Below are 23,997 nucleotides of genomic sequence, written 5' to 3'. Positions count from 1 at the left end.
TTGCGGGGCTCAGTCTCCCGAAGCCCCACCTCCTTCCGGCTCGCGGCTGGTATTTGTCCCGCCCACCCCCCCTCGTCCGCTTCATTCCGCTTCCGGTTGGCGGATCGCTGGGTTTCAGCGAAGTTGTAGCTGTCGTGGTCGCGATGGGGAAGTCAGATTTTCTTACCCCAAAGGCCATCGCCAACAGGATCAAATCCAAGGGGCTTCAGAAGCTGCGCTGGTACTGCCAGATGTGTCAGAAGCAGTGTCGGGACGAGGTAAGCGGGCCTGGATGGGGCCCTGCTGGACATCCTGGTTCAAGCCCCTGGCGCTGGGGTTGAGGGAGTGGATCTCGGGTCCCTTAGTCCGGGTTCCGCGCTGCGCGAGTCAGCTCCTCAGCTCAGTAGGGCCAGCCTTACCTGCAGCCCTCATCCTAGGGGAACCGTGGTCTTTGACACCTCCTTCCTCCGCGATCTTCCTCCGGAAAGAAATGAAGTAAGAAAAGGTTTTGCAGATCTGGTAGACGTGATGCTACTCCGGCTGTCCGAAAACGGGGGCGTTGGATAGTGCGGTGCCGGAAGCCCGGGGGCGAACAGTAACAGTCGTCTCTGACCTGACGCGACTCAAGAGAAGCAGGATGGTTAGGATTCACAACTCTTTTCGGGGTCAGATGAGAAAGGACAACTGAGCCCTGGCACAGTGCTCACCTAACGAGTGTTTATGGGGCGTCCACAGTGTGCCAGGCCCAGGATATTACTGTGGATAGGTTCGTGGGCGGGAGTCAGACTGTCAGAATCCTGAACCCCAAGCCGCGCCGCTTCCTAACTGTGTAGTCTTCGCCAAGTTGCTTCCATTTCCCTCTGCCTGTTTGCTTCTCTTGTAAAGTGGAAGTAACAGTTGTACCTACCGGTAAGATTGTGAGTTTTAAATCAGCGGATTATGCGTACAGTCGCTGAGGGGTCTCTGGGGAGATCTTAGAGAGTTTTGTATGCCGTGCACTGGAGTTTATACTTTTTCTCACTAGTGAGGTGGATGATAAAGCACTTTGAAGAATTGAGAGCAAGCTAGTGACAGGATCATATTTTTCTCTGGAGATCGAGTTGGATTGGGCAGCTGCAGAGGAACGCTGGGTAACTGGGAGAATCTACTCCAGTGTTTCTGCCAGCCAGGGATGAGATACTGAAGTAGGACTTATACTGAATAACACTGATGCAGTTTTTCTTTTTCATATCTCTCCAGTTCATGCTTTTAAATTTTTATTTATTTTTTAAAAAGATTTTATTTTTATTTATTTGACAGAGATCACAAGTAAGCAGAGAGGCAGGCAGAGAGAGCAGGGGAAGCAGGCTCCCTGCTGAGCAGAGAGCCGGATGCCATGTGGGGCTCAATCCCAGGACCCTGAGATCATGACCTGAGCTGGAAGGCAGAGGCTTAACCCACTGAACCACTCAGGCACCCCCGGTTCATTCTTTTTTAATAGTCAAGGTGATATTCTCAGACAGAAAACTAGAGACTAGTACAGTGAACATCCATATATCCATTACCCATATTAAACATTTTAAGTAACTTGACCTGTCTTTGCTTCTTTAAGAAACATTTTATTTATTTACTTATTTTTAAGATTTTATTTATTTGTTAGAGAGAGCACAGGCAGGGGGAGCGGCAGGCAGGGCAGGCCGAGGGAGAAGCAGGCTCCCTGCTGAGCAAGGATTCCTCAGTGCAGACCGGATTCGAGGATCCTGGGATTATGATATGAGCCGAAAGCAGCCGCTTAACCAACTGAGCCACCCAGGCGTCCCTTCAGTAATATTTTAAAGTAAATTCCAAGCATCAGGATATTTCATCTCCTAATACTTAAGTATGCTTCTCTAAGATACTCGGATATTTTTCTACATAGCCACAATACACATCGTCCCACATAACAAAATTAACAAAAATTCTCTCTCTTTTTTAAATTTTTATTTTTTTTTGAAATTTTAAAAAAGATTTTATTTATTTATTTATTTATTTGACAGACAGAGATCACAAGTAGGCAGAGAGGCAGGCAGAGAGAGATGGGGAAGCAGGCGCCCTGCTGAGCAGAGAGCCCGATGTGGGACTCGATCCCAGGACCCTGGGATCATGACCTGAGCCTAAGGCAGACGCTTCACCCGACTGAGGCTTTAACCCACCGAGCTACCTAGGCGCCCCAACAAAAATTCTCTTATGTCATCTGATACACACTCCATATTCACATGTCCTCACTTGCTCCCACAAATGCTTTTTAAAAGTTTTTTTCAAACCAAGATCAAATCAAAAGCTATGAATTGGATTTGTTATTAGGACTTTAAAAAATAGATTTTTTTTTAGAGCAATTTTAGGTTCACAATCATAATGAGTAGAAGATACAGAGATTTCCCATACACATTGGAGCCCCACATATGTACAACTTCCCCATGATCAGCACCTTGCAACAAGGTAGTACTATTGTTATAATCAATAAAGCTACACTGACACATTATCATGACCAAAGTCTATAGTAGGGTTCACTCTTGATGTTGGACATTCTGTGGGTTTGGACAAACACATAATGACATATGTCCATTATTATAGTATCATACAGATACAGAGTAGTTTTGTTTCCTTAAAAATCTCTGTGTTGGGTTATTAGGACTTTTAATTCTCTCTCAATTCTAAACTGAGTATAGAACTTATGTCTCTTACTCTTTCTACCGCCCCCCTAAAACCCAGTTATTTTTCTTTTTTTTTTTAGTTAATTTTTTTATATGAGTATCCTTGACACACATTAGTCACTTTAGTTTCAGGTGTCCAACATGATCTATACCTTATGTATATACAACAAGTTTGTACCTTATGCTGTGTTCACAAGTATAGCTATCATCTGTACCATACAACATTATTACGAAACCATTGACTATATTCCCTATGCTGTACTTTGTATTCCCATGACATATTCATTCCATCATTGGAGGCCTGTATCTCCCACTTCCCTTCATCTGTTTTGCACATCCTCCCACCCCCTCCCGCCTCTGGCTACCATCAGTTTGTTCTCTTTATTTATAGTTTTTGTTTATTCATTTGTTTTTAGATTCCACATATAGGTGAAATAATGAAATTTGCTTTTCTCTGACTCATTTCATGTAGCATAATACTCTCTAGGTCCATCCATATTGTCACGAATGGCAGAATCTCGTTCCTTTTTATGGCTGATATTCCATTGTATATGTCTTCATCCAGCTTCTTTATCTGTTCATCTTTCAATGGATGCTTGAGTTGCTTCCGTATCTGTGCTTTTCTTTTTTCTTTTTTCTTTTTTTTTTTAAAGATTTTATTTATTTATTTGACAGAGAGAGATCACAAGTAGGCAGAGAGGCAGGCAGAGAGAGAGGGGGGAAGCAAGCTCCCTGCTGAGCAGAGAGCCCGATGTGGGGCTCGATCCCAGGACCCTGGGATCATGACCTGAGCTGAAGGCAGAGGCTTTAACCCACTGAGCCACCCAGGCGCCCCCGTATCTGTGCTTTTCAATTTGCTGTCGTTTTTCTGACATTGACTTGAAGAGATTAGACCAGTAACTGCCTTGGAGCATTGCCACTTTCTGGTATGAAACAACTAAGTTTTCTTGTGGTTGTCTTTCACCTTCCTTCTTTAACTTATAGTTTCTGTAAACTGGAACTTAGATCTGAAGGCTTGATTAGGTTCGGGTTAAATATTTTGGGGAAGACTGCTACATAGGCAATCCCTTGTATTTCCTATTACATCACATAAGGAAGCCCATAATACCTGATAGTGCTAAGATATTTGAGTAAATATGCTGGCCTGCAAAGTAACAGTAGAAATTAATATTTTCCCTTTTGCAAGATTGAGTTACCAGTAAGGAGTATATCTAATCTCTCATCAACCTTTTACTTAGGTGTTTTAGCATCCTTGCCGTAGTCCATTGTTGTCTTAAGAGTTGCAAAGGGGTTGTTTTTTTATATTTTTCTAAATTTGTTATTGGCTACCATTCTTTTATAAAAATGTCCTTTTTCTCATTAACTAGGGCTATTTGATCCTTAAATGTTGCCATAAAATATAGTTCCAGTGGGAAAAGGAAGATAAAGGCTTAATTTTCCCTTTGGTTACCAATTTCAGAGTAAGACACTTGGTGGTGGTTCTGTTTTGTTTGCCCTCCTGTCTGTTCATTGCCTTCCTTCCCTGGGAGAATGACCTGCAGGAGGAGAAACTGATCCCTCCAAAATCTTCCTGGGTCTCCCTGTCTCTCAGTGTTGGAAGATTGAGGGAGAAGGTGGTCAGATCCAGAATATCCCCTCCTGCCCATCCACTCTCATGGGTTTCTAGAATTTAGTAACATCATTTTGTTTCCATTTTATTGATTTATTTTCAATTTATGGAAAGTAGTACTGTTTTTTTCATTTATGAGACTGATACTAAGTTTCCTTTTAAGGTACATTTAGGTAAGAGTAATTCACTCCTTTTAAGGTACATTTAAGTAAGAGTAATTCACGGGTACTACACAGATGGGGCAGGAGCAGTGTGGGTAGTCTGTAGGCAACCAAAGCTTAGGAAGCTAAGTAAGATGAGTGGTGACATCAGGCTAATGATGTGGGATTGAGCCGAGGGACAGGAGAAGAATTCTTCAGGAGGAGGCTAAGTGGGCTTAGTGATACGCGGAAGGTGGACCTAGAGGACGACTCGAGGGTGCCTGTCTCTAAGGTTCACTGTGGGTGTGCGACTGTGCTGTTCACTGAAACGGGAATACAGGAGGAGAGATGCATTTTTCATTTCTCTTTCTAAAGATTTTTTTTTTTTTTTTATTTGACAGAGAGAGAGAGAGAGAGATCACAAGTAGGCAGAGAGGAGGAAGCAGGTTCCCTGCTGAGCAGAGAGCCCGATGCGGGCCTTGATCCCAGGACCCTGAGATCATGACCTGAGCCGAAGGCAGAGGCTTTAACCCACTGAGCCACTCAGGCGCCCCATTTCTCTTTCTATGAAGAAGAAGGTGTAAATGTTAAGCCGGATGGATACAAAGCCAAAGCTTGTAACTCTTTCATAGTCGTCTGAAGAAGATGCAGGTTTAGTGTATTTAAATAAGGTTTCTGTAATATGCTGCAGTGTATTTTGGTTAATGAACTAAAGTAGAGTGAAAATAGTCCCCTTAATGGAAATTCATTACTGGCCCATTTTCCTTCGTTCCATCCCTCCAAGAACTTGCACAACACTACATGAAGTAGGTGCTCAACAGAATTTGTTAAAGTGATTTAAAAAACAAAGTCACAGAAAAACAAAGTCACTCTTCTGTCAGATTTCTTACTAATGTCAGTTTTCCAAAGCACTGTTTTTCAGTCTCTGTAATCCGGGGTTATGCTTTGATTAGGAGTGTTGCGTAACTCAACCTCGTAAAAAACTTTTAAATAAAAATAACAGTGAGCTTCGAGCTAGTGATTTTTTCCTTTTTTTTTTTTTCTTTCTTTACAATTTATCATCAAAGAGCAGCTTTTTAGGGTTGATTAAATACTTCTGTTTAGGGCCCCTTATGATGACCTAAATCAGAATGTAACTGCTACCTCTGCATTTTTGTAGAATGGCTTCAAATGTCACTGTATGTCTGAATCTCATCAGAGACAACTCTTGCTCGCTTCCGAAAATCCTCAGCAATTTATGGATTATTTTTCAGAGTAAGTAACTTAAAGACATCTTTTCCTCATGATCTTTATTCAGTCGGATACTGAGTAGATGCTTAGTATTTTCTGTATTGGGAGCTGTGTCCATTCCTTACACATTAGCACGATAGCTGTAGTACCCTGTGCTCAGATTTTATTTTCCTTTGACAGTTTATCATAGTATGGAATTGTTGCAGAAGTGCTTCTCACAATTTAGTCTTGCACTTCAAACCTGAAAAACTATCTTTTGTCCTAACTCAGTTGTGGCTCAGAGCACAGCTCTGGAGTCAAACCATCTGCCTTAAACCCTGCAAGTCCAGGCTTCTCTACTCAGGAGCTATGTGACTGGCTGAACCACTTACATTTGTCTGCGCTTTTGTCTGCTCATCTGTAAAATGGGACTAAAAACAGCATCATCTTCCAAGTGTTCCCTTTATTTTATGGAGTTTATTTAAAGATTAATGAGTTAATATTTCTTTTTTTTTTTTTTTTAGATTTTATTTATTTTATTTGACAGACAGAGATTACAAGTAGGCAGAGAGGCAGGCAGAGAGAGAGAGAGGAGGAAGCAGGCTCCCTGCTGAACAGAGAGTCCGATGTGGGGCTCGATCCCAGGACCCTGGGATCATGACCTGAGCCGAAGGCAGAGGCTTTAACCCACTGAGCCACCCAGGCGCCCCATGAGTTAATATTTCTAAAGTGTTTAGAAGAGTACCCAGTACTCGATTAGTAGCTGTTAATTATTATTACTATTAATGTTCAGTTCTACTTCTATCTCTTTCTTTCCAAAGTTCTAGACCTTTTGGTCTTAGGACCCCTTTCCACCTTTAAAAATTATTGACGAACCCAAAGAGCTTTTGTTTATATTTGATATTGATACTTGATAGTGGTACATTGATATTTGTAAATTAGAGATTAAAAATGAAAAATTAATGTATTTATTAATTTATTTAAAATAACAATAAGAGGGGCGTCTGGGTGGCTCAGTGGGTTAAAGCCTCTATCTTCAGCTCGGGTCATGATCCCAGGGTCCTGGGATCGAGCCCCGCATCGGGCTCTCTGCTCAGCGGGGAGCCTGCTTCCTCCTCTCTCTCTGCCTGCCTCTCTGCCTACTTGTGATCTCTATCTGTCAAATAAATAAATAAAATCTTAAAAAAAAAAAACAAGAAACCTATTGCATGTTAAGATAAATGAATTTTTTTAATTTAAAGAGCATATCTCTTCTAAAACAAAAAAGGTTAAGAGTGGCATTGTTTACATTTTTGCCAATCTGCAATGTCTGACTTAATAGAAGATGGTTGGATTCCACAGCTGCTTCTGCATTCAGTTTGTTTCAAAATGTTTTGGGAAACACAAAGCCCACCCCGTTCATAGATGTAGAGCTGGAATGGGGTAATATTTTAATAGCCTTTTTCAGATGATTTTGCATATTCTTCTTTGATACTACATCAAAACAATGGCATGGTAGTTTCTTAAACTTTTTTTTTTTTGAGGTTTATTTATTATTCTTTTAGAGAGTGTGTGTACCTGTGCTTGAGTGGGGGGATGGGCCAAGGGGAGAGAGAATCCACAAGCAAACTCTCCACTGAGTGTGGAGCCAGACGCAGGGCTCGATCCCAGGACCCTGAGACCATGACCTGAACTGAAATCCAGAGTCAGTGGCTCAACCATCTGAACCGCCCAGGCCTCCCTGGCATGGTAGTTTCTTAAAGATTAGTTGCAATGTGGAATCTGAAACCACATCAGCAAACTTTTTGTGCCCTATTACATCATGAACCCCTGATCTTTCACTTTGTACTTCTCATACCTGTGTGTGATTTTATATCATCATGCACTGGTCATTTGTAAAATATTAGCTCACTGTGTATTCAGAATGGTGACACATTTCATTACATAATAGCATAAAATCATATTTATTAATATCAGCATCAGTGTCATCAGAAAATGTCTTGAAGTTTTGGAAAGTACATCAGACTCACAGTGGCTGATGCTGACTTGCCAGATTTAGATTTTTGCTCAAAAGCCCAAATTTTATCATTGGCCAAAAATACCGTCAGTTGTTTTCCTTGACATGAAAACGCTCCCTTTGTTTATGTTTGGGAAAATGTCTACTAAATACCCAGTTTGGAATAATCATGGTTGATCTGTCAGTCATTCTTTCCAACAAAGTGGTGCTCTGTGGAAAAGGTAGTTCAGCACGTGGCCCAAACAATGGCACAAGTGATTTGCTCACGACAACCACTGTCCAGCGGCAGAAGTGGTTAACTCATAATCCCAGTTCATCACACAGGCTGGTGGAAAGACAGAGCCCCAAAGGTTGAGTTGTGATACTATTAATAATACTGCTTTATCAAGGACATTCTTTTTTTTTTTTTTTCCAAGATTTTATTTATTTGACAGAGACAGATCACAAGTAGAGAGAGAGAGAGAGGAGGAAGCAGGCTCCCTGCCTAGCAGAGAGCCCGATGTGGGACTCGATCCCAGGACCCTGAGATCACGACCTGAGCCGAAGGCAGCGGCTTAACCCACTGAGCCACCCAGTCCAACCCTGTCAAGGACATTCTTGATGAGACTGACATTGACTTTCACTGCGAGCGCCTGCCCATGAAGAAGACCTGGACCGCTAGTATACTGTGGCCTCACCACCCACTGCCTGCACTTGGCTAAGATGCCCGCAGGTTCGCCCTGCATGGCTTTTGTGCCATCGAGGCAAGGAGCACAGTGAAAAAGGCAAAGAGGATTTATCTGAACCACCCAAAACCATCTGGAGGGGCACTGGGTGGCTCAGTGGTTTAAGCCACTGCCTTTGGCTCAGGTCACGATCCCGGGGTCCTGGGATCGAGTCCCACATTGGTCTCTCTGCTCAGTGGGGAGCCTGCTTCTCCCTCTCCTTCCGCCTGCTGCTCCCCTGCTTGTTCTTGCTCTCTTGCTCTCTGCCAAATAAATAAAATCTTTTTGAAAAAATGGGGGGAAAAAAAAAACACAACTGTCTGGAACACCACTGGGCTCCACAGGCCACCTTTGGGGAAATACCATTCTGGCAAGAGCCATCCGCACGGGAGCCTCCTCCCCAGCCCTGTCCACTGTGTCCACGGTAGCTGCCCTCCACCTCCGGCAGCCTCCGGAAGGGTCGCTTGTGCCTCTCTCCATCTTCCTCTATCTTTTCTTAACTGTCCACAAACACGTCTCTGTTTTCCATTCTTTCCTACTCCTCCTCCCGCTGCTTACCATCCTGCTGTCTTACTGTCTTCCCTAACCCTTCTGCCTGTCCCCCAGCTCCTCAGATGCAAGAACATTCTTCAGGGTGCCCACTTGGCTTCCTTTTCTCCATAGTACACAGGCTCCAGGAGTCCTATCATTCTTCCAGCTGTTAAAACTTCATGTTGGATGACTCCTCGGTCTTACTGTTTGTTCCTAACATCTGTCTTGAGTTGGAGATTTTTTTTCCTGCACAGTTCTGTATTTCTAAATACAGAGCCAACATTTTAAAGCTAAGGGCAGTATTCTGCCCACCACATCTGCTTATTATCCTGGGCTGGCTGATGACTTCCTACCTGGATTGCCAGGCTGGGAAGTCCTCATCGATTCTCCTCTACGGTGTCCTTTAAACTTGCATGCTCTCCATTGTCAAGACTCTAGTAATAATAGTTCTTATCCTCTCTTGCCCAAATGAATTCCATGATTTCCTCACTGGGCTCCCAGCTGCAGCTTCTGCTCCTCCCAATCATGCTTTATGCCCGTGGGTCACAAACCTCTACACGGGTCCGAGTCACCTGGAGGGCTCGGGGGACTATAGTGTCAGGTTCTGGTGGGGCTGGAGACTTAGCATTTCTCTCTAGTTCCCAGGTGATGTGAGGGCCGCTCCTCTGGGGAACCACACTTTGAGAATTCTTATTCTATACTTTCCACAAGATTATCTTTCTAAATCACAGATTTTCACAGACTAATTCCTCGGTAAATTATTTGGTGCTTTTCCACCGCACGCATAAAACCCTCCCTCTTTAGTATGACATTAAAGATACTTCGAAGATGAGCCGTACCGGTATTTTCCAGCTGTGTTTTGCACCCACGCCCCATTATTCTATTCTATCCCACTTCGTCCCCCATTTATGTCTACTCTCAACGTCAGCTCAATTAGATTTTCATTTCCCAAGTGTGACACTTTCGTGTCTCTGCCAGCTGGGAAAGGTCTTCTCTTTCTCTTCACCTCTAAAGTCCTACTTGTTTTTTATTTTTATTTTTTAAAAGATTTTATTTATTTACTTGACAGACAAACAGCGAGAGAGGGAACACAAGCAGGGGGAATGAGAGAGGGAGAAGCAGGCTCTCTGTTGAGCAGGGAGCCCGATGTGGTGCTTGATCCCAGGATCCTGGGACCATGACCTGACCTGAAAGCAGACGCTTAAACCAACTGAGCCACCCACGCGCCCCTAAAGCCCTATTTATACTTCGCTGCCCATATTAGGGATCTCCCTGGACTCTCCTGATACTTTGTTACATCTCTTTTGCAGTTCGATTTCTATTATGATTGCTTCTGCTAGATTGTAACCTGGGTCAGGATTTGTGTTTTACTCACGTATGTTTACCTGTGTTAAGTACACTTAACACAGTGTACTCAGTGCAGAGGGACACAGTGAGTGCCAATTTCCCGTGGAATAAGGGAAGTTTTTTTGTTTTTTTTTTTTTACCATCAAAAGGACAGTGTTGTTATGCCACATTCAGTAGCACTAAGAGACCTGATGAAGGAACCTCTGCAAAGATGTGTAGTCACTTTGGTTACGGCTGCTCTGCCAACGCTGACAGTTTCCCTCCAGACTGACTTTGACCTGTCATTCCTGAAAGCTATAGTCTTTTGGGATTCCTTCCTTTTTCAGCTTTTAAAGGTTCTTAACAGACATTCACACAGATGGTTCATGTATCATTGGACATTGAAACTGTATGGTGGCTTATATTTCAGAGAAGTGATGCTTTATATTTGTAAAAGTGCCATAATGCTCTCTTTCCTTTCCTTATTAGGGAATTCCGAAATGACTTTCTAGAACTTCTCAGGAGACGCTTTGGTAAGCATCCTGGTGTTGTGCATATAGTAACATCATCATGTTGTAACCTGCCCAGGATTGACGGTGTTGTATTTTGTTCGTAGGCACTAAGAGAGTTCACAACAACATCGTTTATAATGAGTATATCAGCCACCGGGAACACATCCATATGAATGCCACTCAGTGGGAGACTCTCACTGATTTTACAAAGTGGCTGGGCAGAGAAGGTAAGAGTAAGACACGATGTGACTAGTAGTTATGTGGCTACAGGGCAAGGTGAGACCGTTGTCATAATTTCCATGTAAATTTATGGAAACTTGGACAAATAGGGCAATTAAAAACTGGCCAAGAGGAGCATAATCTTCCAGGATTGATTTTTGTGGGTTACACTTGAATATGGAGTGTCTGGAATGGTTCTTTTGATCGTGCAAAGATGTATCACCAAAGCATCCTCTCATCTGGGGTAAGAATTACTATCAGTCCTTCCCGTTTTTTACCCCCTTATTCATTTTACTTTTGGAAACCTTTGTTACCCCTGCTTAAGGAGGTAACAAATATTTAAATATTTAAAAATATTTATTTATTTATGTATTTATTTATTTGAGAGAGAGACAGAGAGAGAGAACACAAGTGGGAGGGGCAGAGGGAGGCAGAGGGAGACAGAGTCTAAATCCGACTCCATGCTGAGTGGGGAGCCCGACATGGGGCTTGATCTCATGACCCTGAGATCACGACCTGAGCTGAAATCAAGAGTCAGACCACCGACCAAGCTGTGGAGGCACCCCACGGAGTTCTTTAACAATTTGTTGTAGCTTATTCCATTTCTGATCTTCCTAGGCTAAAGCTTAGGAAGAGAGGAGAAAGAAATTTTGTGTCAATGTATTACTTATTCGGTGTGTTCCTTTATTCCGTCTGATGGGGAAAATTTCTACTTAGTTAAGTTAGCAGAATATCATGTTCTTCTTGGACGTTAACTACTGAGACACAGTTAAATAATCACTAAGCAAGATGATACTTCTTTCATGTGTTTCCCCTGCTTACATAGTTGACTTAACGTAGCTAGTGAAAAATCAGAATAATAATTTTTTCTGTTTAAGGAGGTAAAATATTCCACTTAAAATATCTAAGTGTCATCAGCTTTGAGTATGGAAAATTTGTGGGCTGCATGAAGTCGTGTATTTGAATGTGTTTGAAGGAATAAACACATGATGCAGAGATCAAACACATTTGTGTGTACTTTCGGTTTTGATTGTACGCAAATCTTTTATTTTTTAATGTTTAAAGTTTTAAAATGATTATTATTTTTTAATCTTTTATTTTTTTACAGGTTTGTGCAAGGTGGATGAGACCCCAAAGGGCTGGTATATTCAGTACATAGACAGGGACCCAGAAACTATCCGCCGGCAACTGGAACTGGAGAAAAAGAAGAAGCAGGACCTTGACGATGAGGAAAAAACAGCCAAATTTATTCAAGAGCAAGTGAGAAGAGGTCTGGAAGGGAAAGAACAGGTGAGCACCGGTATCATTCCAGGAAGCAACAGGAAAAGGTCTCAAACAAAATTTTTAAGCACTGAATTTAATTTTATAGGTCTCGTTCCTTAATTAAGAGAAGAATGAACGTGGCCGCGTGTAAAAGCATGGGTTTTGGAGTTGAGACAAATCTGGGTTCAACTCCTAAGTTACTGCCTCATGGTCTTATAGAATTACACAATCTTCTAAACTTTCGGTTTCCTTATCCCTAAGGCAGAGGGGTTAGCTAATGGGGGACAGAGCAGATCACATCTCGGTTTCCTTATCCCTAAGGCAGAGGGGTTAGCTAATGGGGGACAGAGCAGATCACATCACTCGGTTTCCTTATCCCTAAGGCAGAGGGGTTAGCTAATGGGGGACAGAGCAGATCACATCACTCGGTTTCCTTATCCCTAAGGCAGAGGGGTTAGCTAATGGGGGGCAGAGCAGATCACATCACTCGGTTTCCTTATCCCTAAGGCAGAGGGGTTAGCTAATGGGGGGCAGAGCAGATCACATCACTTGGCTGCAATGCTCGGTTAAACAAAATGTGGGAACCCGGAGATCCAGCACTCCCCCCAGCCTGGGGAGGGTGCAGAGTCTCTGAAGGTAGCTACCCCTGGGCTTGAAAAAGCAATGGGCAAAACGCAGACAAATGGGGGAGGAAGACATGGTTCAGGTGGTCCAGGTGTTGGCATAACTAGAGTAAGGCATTAATTTTAACAAACATTTATTGGGTACTCCCTTCTTCTAGGCCTTCTTCTAGGCACTGGAGATAGAGCAGTAAACAAAAGGTAAAAACTCCCTGCCTCATGGTGTTTACCTATCAAAAGTTATGTGTGTGCAGGAAAACAACCTAGTATATATGTGAACCACTAGCCATTTAGTATTTTTAAAAAGCTTATTGTGGTATAAAATACATGTGATAAAGTGCATGATGGGCGTTACTCTTAAGGTGACTAAAGCTCAGTGAAATTTTACACGTGGATGTGTCTTTAGATGGGTGGATGGAAGTAGTTGGATGCAGAGTCTGTGTAGTGACCCCCACAGATCAAGATACAGACCGTTTCCAGAGTCACAGTCACTCCCAGTGAATAGCCCCCTTCCCCCAAGAAGGAACCAGGGTTCTAACGTAGCACTATTGATTATCTGTTAGTGTATTCTTGAACTTCGTAGAAATGAGATTGTACCGTATACCCTCTCTGGCTTCTTGAACTCAAACAGAACGTTCTTTATGTTTCCTGTACCTGTGTTCTTTCCTGTCAGTGTTTAACTCTTTTTTTAAAGTGATGTCTGCTGTTCCATTTTATGACTATCACACAACTTACCCATTCTCCTGTTGAGAAGTGTGTGGCTTGTTTTCAGTGTTTGGCTATGGTGAATACAGGAGCTCTGATCATTAATGTCCATGTCTGATAGAAGCTGTTCAGTACAGAGCAATGCTGGAAGTAGCCGGCGATAAGAAAGTGAAGATCTGTTTATGAGTCAGCTTTTATACCATGTTAGTTGACCTTGATAAGTGATGGGTGCGCGTGTTATAATGGTACTCTTTCCATATGCGTGTGTTCATATGCATTTATTCACACAGTCTTTTAGGAGTTTTCTGTATTAAAGTAAAACAATGGTTAAACTGCTGTAATTGTCAAATTTAAACCCTTGCCTAAGATCTAAAAGCTTTTTTTTTTTTTTAAAGATTTTATTTATTCACTTGACAGACAGAGATCACAAGTAGGCAGAGAGGAGGAAGCAGGCTCCCCGCTGAGCAGAGAGCCCAATGTGGGGCTCCATCCCAGGACCCTGAGATCACGACCCAAGTAGAAGGCATAGGCTTAACCCACTGAGCCACCCAGGCGCCTCAGATCTAAAGCTTTTTATTCCTGAAATTGACTCACCTTTTTCATTTTTAAACCTCTGCTTTCAGTAGGGGGAAAATGGTAATTTCCTCTTGTGGAAATTAAGAAGGATCACATTTTATATGGAGGAAATTCGTTTACCTTTTGTAACATTTTAGCTTAATTCCACTAAAATCTTCAAGTGAATTTGCACTCTTTAAATAAAAATAGCATCCTCCCCTTAAAGGCAGAGGAAGGCCTACTGCTCAGTGTTTCCTCATTGCATTCTTAAATATTATTAGTTTTTAAAATGTAGCATCTTGTCTTTCGCCTTCCTTTATGAGATCCTAATGGAGAAAAGAATATCTCAGCTGCATCTCAAGACATTTTTACTAGTAGAAATAACGGTTAACATTTATCAAACCCTGTTGCAGGCGTTATGCTAAGTGCTTCCTTTATTTTATCCTATTTTATCCTTATGACACCTCTAGATGTGCATAGTATTCCTATTTTATAGACAGAATAGTTGAGGTACAGGGAGATGGTGAGATTGACAGGTGCCGAAGCTAATAACGTGCAGAGGTGGGTTTGATCTGCGGTTCTGTGTGATTTAGTCTTAGTCTCTTGATCTTACACTAAACTCTCCCACTGTATAGAAGGGTTTTGCTTTTTAAAGTAATCCTCTAGCTAAAATTCTATTTTTTTTTTTTAAGATTTTATCTATTTAAGAGAGAGAGAGAGAGCAAGCAAGAGAGAGCATGAGCAGTGGAAGGGAGAGGGAGAAAGTGACTCCTCCGCTGAGCAGGGAGCCTGATGTGGGGCTGGATTCCAGGACCCTGAGATCATGACCTGAGCCAAAGGCAGATGCTTAACCAATGAGCCACCCAGGTGCCCCATCCTCTAACTAAAATTCTTAAGGTTTATTGTTTTATGTTGTTTCCTGTTTAAACTGTAGTAGAAATAAAAATGTGGGTAATCTTCTGCAATGTGGTACAAAGAAGCCACTTTTTTCACCTTTGGACTAATTCTCAGTTGAAGAATATTTGCAGTACATATAATTTCTTAACTAGGATCTTAATCATTTTATTTTATTTTTCAAAAAGATCTCATTTATTTATTTGAGAGAGAGAGAGAGAGAGAGAAAGAAGCAGGAGGGAGGGAGAAGCAGATTCCCCACTGAGCAGGGACCTCAACGTAGGACTCGATCCCAGGATTCTGGGATCATGGCCAGAGCCGTAGGCAGATACTTGACCAGCTGAGCAACCCAGGCGCCTGGATCTTAAACCATTTCAGAGCTGCATGTTGGAGCTGCCTTGCAACATGGGTAGCAAGTCATAATTTGGGACTCTTGAATATTGATAGTAAATGCACTGTGAACCAAACCATCATCCTCTTTTTTTCTTTTTTCTTTCTTTTTTTTTTTTTTTTTTTTTTGCCTTTTAGGAGGCCCCTATTTTTACGGAATTAAGCAGAGAAAATGACGAAGAAAAAGGTGGTTTTACTTTTTTCTTACTCTTTTAATATGGATGATTTTATATCGGCTCTGCCAAAAACTAGCGCCATGTTTGGGGGCAAGACGTATAATCTGTCTGGAATACATTGTTTTTACCGGTTTATGAAAAGGTAACAATGAACCAGGTAGGGTGCCTTCAACTATAAGTAACAAAACCAACTAAAACTAGTCTAAATAATAAGGAAATATGTTGCCAGAGTAAGAGTCCCAGAAGTAAAGCTGTTCTGGATGCCAGGCCATCTGTCAGCCGCTGGACACATGGTGGCGGCAGGCACTTTGGCCATTGTATGCACACCCACATTGTCCAGAGGACGACAGAGGGCATCTCTTCCGGAGTCCCCTGTGAGCAAGGAAAAAGGAAACTTTATCTAGAAAACACTCCTCCGGCCAGCAGACTTCCTTCTGAATATCACTGGCCAGTCCATATCAGCCTCCACCTGAAGCAGTCACTGGGAAATGAAGTGGGATTATTCTGATTGGTTTAGAGCAAAAGAACCTTACTAATACCTCCTGAATCTCCCCACCTCCTAATCGCATCACTTCGGACATTAGGTTTTCAACATACCAGTTTTAGGGGGACACAGACGTTCAGACTCCAGCTCCAAACCATGTGTAAGAGCTACAATACACACCCAAGCAGACTTGGAGTCCTGTTCCCTTAGCACAGGGAGGGGGAGCTGTGGAGGCAGGGAGTGGCCAAGGCCGTCGCCGGTAGCTCCATTCCCAGCTCTGTGAGCATCGCTTAGTATTATCTGCCGGAAGTCATTGTGTCTGGGTAGCTGGGTAGCATTCCAGCTCTCGTTTATTCAAAATGTCCATGAGCGTCTGTGTGGATACATTTTGGTCTTAGCTGATAAGTTTTATAGTTTTCCTGAAACACACACACGCATGCACACACACACACACACACATACTTATTATATGTATGATGAAATATACATGTAAAAAATTTATCATTTTTTCCTTCCAGTTACATTCAATTTGAATAAAGGAGCATGTAGTTCGGCAGCAACGTCCTCCAAATCCAGGTGAGCTCCAGGACCAGATCTCTTAGAACTTGATAGTTTTTGTGAAATGCTGATGACTACATTTTAAAAGCTTCAGGACTGTTTTTTTCTGGTTATAATGTTTTCCCTTGTCTTGTTTCCGTTTGATGGTGGTTTGGTTTTGTTTGTTAGCAGCTATTTTTTTTCCTTACCTGTCCATGATGATAGGATGCTTCTGAGGAAAGGCACATTCCGAGTGAATGCCTCACATGACAACTTGTTGCTTTCCTGCGGGTCCTTCTCCACATAACGGTCCCCACTGCGTAACGCTATTGAGTTTTCTATCATAGCTCACTCACCGAGTTTAAATATTAGCTGGGGGATACAGTTTTTGTTCTGCCTACGGTGTTAAGATGTTGTGAGACAGAGACTAGGTTACTCACGCATCTTCTTAGCCCCTGGTGGAGGGTACACGTGCCCGTCGGCGTGCACTCATAGCCTCCTTCCTGCTGCCCGGTGTAGTTGCGGAGCAGGGCCTGACCGAGCTTTTCCGTAAAAGGCCACATAGTCAATACTGTAGATGTTACTGGCCATCTGTCTTTGTCACAATCACTAGACTGCCATCGGAGTGAGAAGGCTGCCGCAAACAGAGAGTCAACAAGCACACGTGGCTGTATTCCAGTAAGATCTTATTTCTGAAGACAGGCAGCAGCCTGCCTCTGGCCCTCAGGTTGGAGTTTGCCAAGCCCCGGCATGGCGTGTGGTCAGGTGCCTCTGTTCCCTTTGCACCTTCAGTGCTTATCTGTTCTTTCCCCAAATATTTATTCACTGTCTGTGATACACAACGTGTCCAGTTTGGTTACGGAGATTAAATAAAACGAGACAACAGATACTCAGGAAAGTGCCTTCCTACTGGTACTTCCCGGCATCTAGCAGAATTTTGTTTGGAGTTGGCCGATATTTGCTATTTTACTTAGTATTTTAACATGTGGTTTATTTAAGAGCTAACTCGGTTTTCTTGGGTAAGTTGTAGGCTAGTTCTTCTTGGCACGGCTAGGTAAGTGGCCAGGAGATGTGAAGGAAATAGATCGAACCAATGTACAGCTGCTTCGGGATGTCTGGCCAGAGATCTTCACTTTGATCTAAACGTTTCAGAATTGACACCTGTGTTAGATACACGAAGAAGGTGGTTAATTGGGTTCCACATACAGTACATTTGAAAGGAAAATTCTTTTCAAAGTAGTAGTAGGATATGACCTAGAAGACAGATTGACATGTATCAAATCATACGTGCCTTATGATTTTGGACCCATACCCGTTTGTTTCTCCCTTATTGTTTGTTATTCCTGAGTGTAGATAAATGTTAAAATTGGTCCCAGTGGCCCCCAAACTGGTCTCCCTTGTATTAGTTTTCTATGGCTGCTGTAACAAATTACCATAAACCAAGTATCTTTTTTAAAAAGATTTTACTATTTGAGACAGAGAGTGCAAAGTGAGAGAGAGCACAAGCAGGGGGAGCGGCAGAGGGAGAAGCAGACTCCCCGCCGACCAGGGAGCCCAGTGGGGGTCTTGATCCCAGGTCCCTGGGATCATGACTTGAGCCAAAGACAGACGCTTCATGGACTGAGCCACCCAGGTGCCCCAAACCAAGTGTCTTGAAACACAGAAGTGTTTTGTGTCTCTGGAGGCCAGAAGTCTGAAGTTAGTATCCTTGAGCTGAAATCAAGCCGTGTGTGAGCCGCGCTTCCTCCAGAGGGCCTGGGGGTGGAGGGGGGGCGTTCTTTGCCTTTTCCAGCTTCTACTGGCTCTTGGCGTTCCTTAGCTTGTGGCTGCGTCCTTCAGTTTTCAGAAGCAGTGTCTTCCGGTCTCTCCTGGCTCCGTCTTCACATCACCTTCTCTATGTGTCACGCCTGCCTGTTTCCCTCCCAAAAGGATGAGTGTGGTTGCACAGAGAGGCCACTCCGGCCACCCACAATAATCTCCTGTCAGAAGCTGTAACTTAAACCTCATTTGCAGAGACCCTTTTGCCAATAAGGTAACATGTATTAACTCTAAGGATGAGGACCTGTGACCTCTGGGGTCTGCTAGTTAGCCTTCTTTCCCCGATGCTCTGGTGTTATTAGGAAAAATAGTTTTATTTGATTAAGTTCTGTAAGTTCAGTCTCCAGTATCGATAATAACTCATAAGTAGTGTCACAGGTAATACAATGGAAAGACTAGTCTAAATTTTCTTTTTCTGAGATTATGGACTATTTTAATAGAGTTTGAGATTTATTTTCCTGTTGATTTATATCTCTTGCTTATCTAAAACTCAGAATGAACAGAAGCCTCTGGATATAAAGAATTGATACTTGATCGTATGTTGAGGCACAGAGACAAGCCCTGCTTCTCCAGTGTTTGAACAGAGGTTACTTGCTTTCCATTTCTGTTTTGGGGCTTCTCTTCTTTAATTGCATGAGGACCCACTCCAGTTCCTGACAGCAGAATTCTAGGGCTGTTCTAGAAGCAAACGTTCCATTTCCAATCTGTTACCATTCATTTCTTGCCTTGATTTGAGCCCCATCTTGACCCACATTGGTTTGTCAGCCTCTAATAGAACCTTTGGGCAGGAGGGATGTTATTCTTAGAGCAGCTAGAGTAAGATCAAATATAGTACACAGCTGGGGCTCCTGGGTGGCTCCGTGGGTTATGCCCCTGCCTTCGGCTCAGGTCATGATCTCAGGGTCCTGCATCGGGCTCTCTGCTCATCGGGGAGCCTGCTTCCCCTGCTCTCTCTGCCTGCCTCTCTGTCTGTCAAATAAATAAAAATAAAATCTTTAAAAATACATATATAATACACAGCTGGGGCGCCTGGGTGGCTTGGTTGCTTAAGTGCCCAACTCTTGACTTCAGCTCAGGTCGTGATCTCGGGGTTGTGGGATCGAGCCCGCATCTGCCTCCCGACTTGGCAGGGAGTCTGCTTGAGAGTCTCTCCCTCCCTCCCCCTCTGCTTCTCTCCTCTGCCTGCTCATGCAAGGGGTGGAGGGTGCTCTCTGTCTCTCTCAAAAAAAAAAAAATTATTAGTAATAATGCACAGCTGAAAAAAAAATGGACTATTTTGTTTTGCATTTTAATGTTCATTAATGAGATTGATATTTAATTGTCTACTTTTAAAATGATTTGTACAAGTATTCTTTTTTGACTCGTGTTTTCGGGTAAGGAAGCTTGGTAAAACTTGGTAAAATATTGTGCTGGTGTCTTTTGCAGGCCAGGGAATTAATTAGTTTATTCAACTTCTCAATATAATCTTGATTATACAAACTTCAATAGTTTATACAATTTTGATTTTTCTAGAATATCCTTTTTATCTAGGCTCTCAGATTTGCTATTTTATTAATCTTTGGAATACCGACTTTTTCTTTTCTTGCTATTGTCATTTCTTTGGTTTCCATGTTCCTGGCTTCAGTCCTTCATAATTTCTTCTGCCAACATTTCTCGCATTCTTCCTTATTCGTTTTAGCCCTAATAGAATCTTGATGTTGCAAGCAGGAGGATCTTTCTAAATCCTTTTCTTTCACCTGTGGAATAACTTGTCATTTTTGTCTGTGCTGCTTTGTGACCATTGTGATCCATTGTCTCTCCTGCCCCTTGCCCTCCAGCTATGCTGAATTATTTGCACTGTCCGAAATGAGCTATGGTGGCTCACCCTTTCTTGCCTTCACATCTTCTGTCCTCCCTTCCCAGAATGTCCTTCCATGTCTGGTCTCCCACAGGAGATTGTGAGATCCTGATGGGCTGTTCTATTCACATTTTTATCCCCATTGCTTGTCACACTGTAGACATTTAATAATGCCAAATAAATGTTCTTGAGAGAAAACTTTTTTTCTATGGAGTTTAGTTTTTTTGGTGTGGTAAAATACATATAAAGTGACCATTTTCACCATTTTTAAATATACAGGGCAGGGGAGGTAAGTAGCTTCACATTGTTATGTAGTCGTCGCCAGTATCCATCTCCCGGACTTTCTCATCAGCCCAAACTGAAACTCTGTCCCCATTAAACACTTAATTCCCCATTTCCAGGTAGCCCCCAGCTGCCAGTAGCCTCTGTTCTGCTTTCTGTCTCTATGGATTGGCCTGTTCTCGGCTTCTCACAGGAGGAGAAGCATACAGCAAGTGCCCTTTTGCGCCTGGCTTCTGTCACCCACTTTAATATCCTTAGGGTTCATCCGTGTTGTGGCACGTGTTGAAATTTCCTCCTTTTTGAGGCTGAATAATATCCTTTTGTGTGTATGCACCACATTTGCTTCATGTCTTCCTCTCCCTCTCCCTCTCAGTCAGCGGACACTGGAGTCAGTCTCACCTCTGGGCGATCGTGAACAGTGCTGTTGAACACTGGCATTCAGATGCCTGTTTGTGTCCCTGCTCTCCGTGCCTCTGGGGAGAGACCCAGCCGCGGAAGTGCCGGGTTGACGGCTCTGCGTCGCTGTTTGCCCCAGCAGCTGCCCCAATTGACATCCCCACACCAGAGCACAAGGGTCCCAGAAACAGAATCAGAACTTAGAAATCTATTCAGAGGATTGGATTATGGGACAAAAGCCAGTGAGTGAAATTTCAAAAGGGTAAATGTAAAAACTTAGAGCTCGGTGAATGAAGAACGCCTGCCATGATGGCCGAGCGAGGGAGTCCTGACCTGGACCCCTGGACAGAAAAGTCGTTGGGGGGCGTCTGGGGGGCTCAGTCAGTAAAGCGTCTGCCTTTGGCTCTGGTCATGATCCCAGGGTCCTGGGATTGAGTCCCACATCCAGTTCCTTGCTCAACGGAGAGCCTGCTTCTCCCTCTGCCTGTTGCTCCCCCTGCTTCTGCTCTCTCTCTCCCTCCCCCTCTTCCTCTGCCCCGCCCCATCCCCCTCCACTCACACTTCCCCCTCTTAAAAAAAAAAAAGAGTCCAAGTAAAGTTCTATTGTTTTCCTGTTCATCACACTTTCTGTCTTGCTTATCTCCATGGTAGCTTCGTACATGGATTTATCTTTTTGTTTGTCTTTTGCGAATAGGACAAACTAAATGATTACACTGGTAAGAGTCATTGAAATATTGACTGAGCATGTATTTTATGTGAGTCACAAGATAACAGCTTGCTCTACAGGAAAAAAATAAGTATATACAAATATATACGCATTATTATATGTACATATCATATATGCAAAGGATTATAATACAAGGTGGCATAGGATACACGCTGGCAAGTGTTATGGCAGTTCAAACCCTCATGAAGAATGGATCTTAAAGACTTGGGACAAATGGAGATAATTGGAGAGATTGTTCTAGGTATAAAAGAGGCGATTTACAAAGGCCTAAAACATGGCATGACTCAGTAAGAAGTCATTCCTAATGGCTGGCGCATATAATAAGTCAGAAATACCATTTCTTGGGCCAGTGGTGACAATTTTATACCACACTAAAAAACAATTTACACTGTCAATTCTAGGCAGTTAGGAACCATCAGAAATTAGGTGACATGGTGAGATTGCTTTCAAAAAATAGAACTGACCGCAATGTGCTAGACTTCATTGCCAACCTCTTATTTAATCCTTGCAGTTGAGCTCTGAGTTGGGTCACATGGTTATCCTCGTTCATGGATGAAGAACTAAAGCTTAGAAAAGTAAATCACCCAAGGTCAGAAGCAGAAGTCCCCTTAGACCCTGATCTGCCTAACCCTGAAGCCGAAGCCGGCATTGTCACCACTGGTCTGTGCTGATCACGGTGGGCACTAAGGGAAGGGGCGAGGAGAGGGACGAGGGCGTTAAGGCAGGAAAGGTCACATGTTCTCATGCTGCTTAGGGTCCTGCAGGCCTAAAGACAGGTCCTCTCCTGTTTTGACTACTCTCTTGTAAGTTAATCATGTAACAGACATCTTCTGTACTGTTCCCCTGCACGTTCGAAAGCTGCCTTCTTATACGTAGGGTTTGTTAACAGGCATGGCTCTTCTTTTCACCAGTTCCTTGGGACCAAGCGCATTGAGTACCATTGGGAATGCAGCATCAGTTAAACGGAAAGAATCTTCCCGGAGCTCAGCTCAATCAAAAGAAAAGAAAAAAAAGAAATCTGCCCTCGACGAAATCATGGAGGTATAGTTACGAGCTGCTTATCGACGACGTGTTAGCAGTTAGAGGAGTGACATAATTCAAACTAAGGAAAGTTTAGTCTCACTAATTCCTGGGTTAACATAAAGTCAGAAGATGTACTCAGAAGATGTACTCCCTTCCCCTTGAGGGAAGGGAGCGTGGCCACGGTTCCATCTGAGCAGAGTTGGAATCCGTCATCACACGTTGATTTTCTTGCCTCAAGTGCTGTCTTCAGAACTCTCCGTGTGTTCATGGTCAGTGGAATTCAAGCAGAAGGGCTTGGGCAGTCACTGAAGCTCAAAACGAAAGCTCTGTTTCCTTTCCGTGGCTCTGTGAAATGGGCCTCCTCCGCGGATTCCTCCCGCCAGCCCCTGCTCTCCTTCGGTCTCTGACTTCACCCGCCACCTCCTAGCCAGCGAGAGGAAGCTAGGACATATTTTTAATTTGACTTAGCCTGATGGCTAAGCCTGTGTGATGAATCCTTGACAACCCATGATTTAAGATCTAGGGCCACGTTTCGGCTCTGACTCTACCTGCGCTGCTAGAGCGGTTCTAATCTTCCCGTCTCCCTTTCCACACACGGCCTTCCCTTGTCAGTACGTTTATGAAGTAAGTAGGAAAGAGAAGAAGGACTGGTGAAGGGAAAGAAGAAATGGATAGAAGAAGCTGACTTGTTTTTTCCTGCAAAGTCATCTCCCCAGCCCTCCTGTTCATTTGTGAAGGGACAGAGGCAACTGCTTGCTCTTTCCCATTTCTGGGTGCTCTCACTATGCAGGTGGTCTGAACGGTTGAGAGTCTAGTATAAAATGTACTGGGAGATGTGGTCACTCCATCACTGAGCAAATACTGAGTCGCTGTTATGTGCTGGGCATCGTGCGAGGTCCTGTGTCACCGTGGTAGGGAGAAAAGTACAGCGCCACTGTGTCACAGGGCTTTCGTTCTAGTAAGAGACATTCCATGAACAAGTGAGCCAGTGAGTACGAGTATGAACAAGAGAACCAGTATTACTACAAAATACTAAGTGCTAAGGGGGTCTGAGGGCGGGCCCTGGGGGACAGCTTGTGGAAAGGTGCCAAGGCAGGAAAGATCTTGAATTCCGGCACCTGAAGGAAAGGTCCACGTGGCTGGAGCATGGTGAGTGCGGGAGCTGGGTAGCATTCGCAGTCTGAGAGAGAAGGTAGAGCAACATCTTAACATGTCTTAGTAGGCCATGACAGGAAGTTCCTGAATCTAATTCAAAGTAAATTGGGAAGCTAGACGGCTCTGCTTTGTAAAAACCTGCTAAATTTAGAATGTTCTTTGTTCATATTGGAAAGTTTGAGACATTAAAGTGGGATTTATTATCAACCAAAAAATGGCAGCGTCTGTCCCATTGGAA

General features: G+C 43.3%; 1 protein-coding gene across 1 annotated transcript in view; it reads left to right on the top strand.

The window, feature by feature from the left end:
- Window positions 1–23: 23 nt before the first annotated feature.
- The window catches only part of LOC111158628 (Kin17 DNA and RNA binding protein), a 34,816-nt gene continuing 10,842 nt past the window's right edge, over window positions 24–23,997 (top strand). The window contains exons 1-8 of the mRNA XM_022520777.1: window positions 24–257; window positions 5,560–5,654; window positions 10,656–10,699; window positions 10,783–10,905; window positions 12,006–12,187; window positions 15,463–15,511; window positions 16,503–16,560; window positions 22,493–22,622. Coding sequence (XP_022376485.1) covers window positions 144–257; window positions 5,560–5,654; window positions 10,656–10,699; window positions 10,783–10,905; window positions 12,006–12,187; window positions 15,463–15,511; window positions 16,503–16,560; window positions 22,493–22,622 — 795 coding nt within the window. The 5' untranslated portion in view covers window positions 24–143. The remainder of the gene's footprint in view (window positions 258–5,559; window positions 5,655–10,655; window positions 10,700–10,782; window positions 10,906–12,005; window positions 12,188–15,462; window positions 15,512–16,502; window positions 16,561–22,492; window positions 22,623–23,997) is intronic.

This window comes from Enhydra lutris, unplaced genomic scaffold (assembly GCF_002288905.1).
Source record: "Enhydra lutris kenyoni isolate GAN:26980312 unplaced genomic scaffold, ASM228890v2 scaffoldscaffold61, whole genome shotgun sequence".
Lineage (NCBI taxonomy): Eukaryota > Metazoa > Chordata > Mammalia > Carnivora > Mustelidae > Enhydra > Enhydra lutris.
This window is presented reverse-complemented; position numbering and strand designations above follow the sequence as displayed.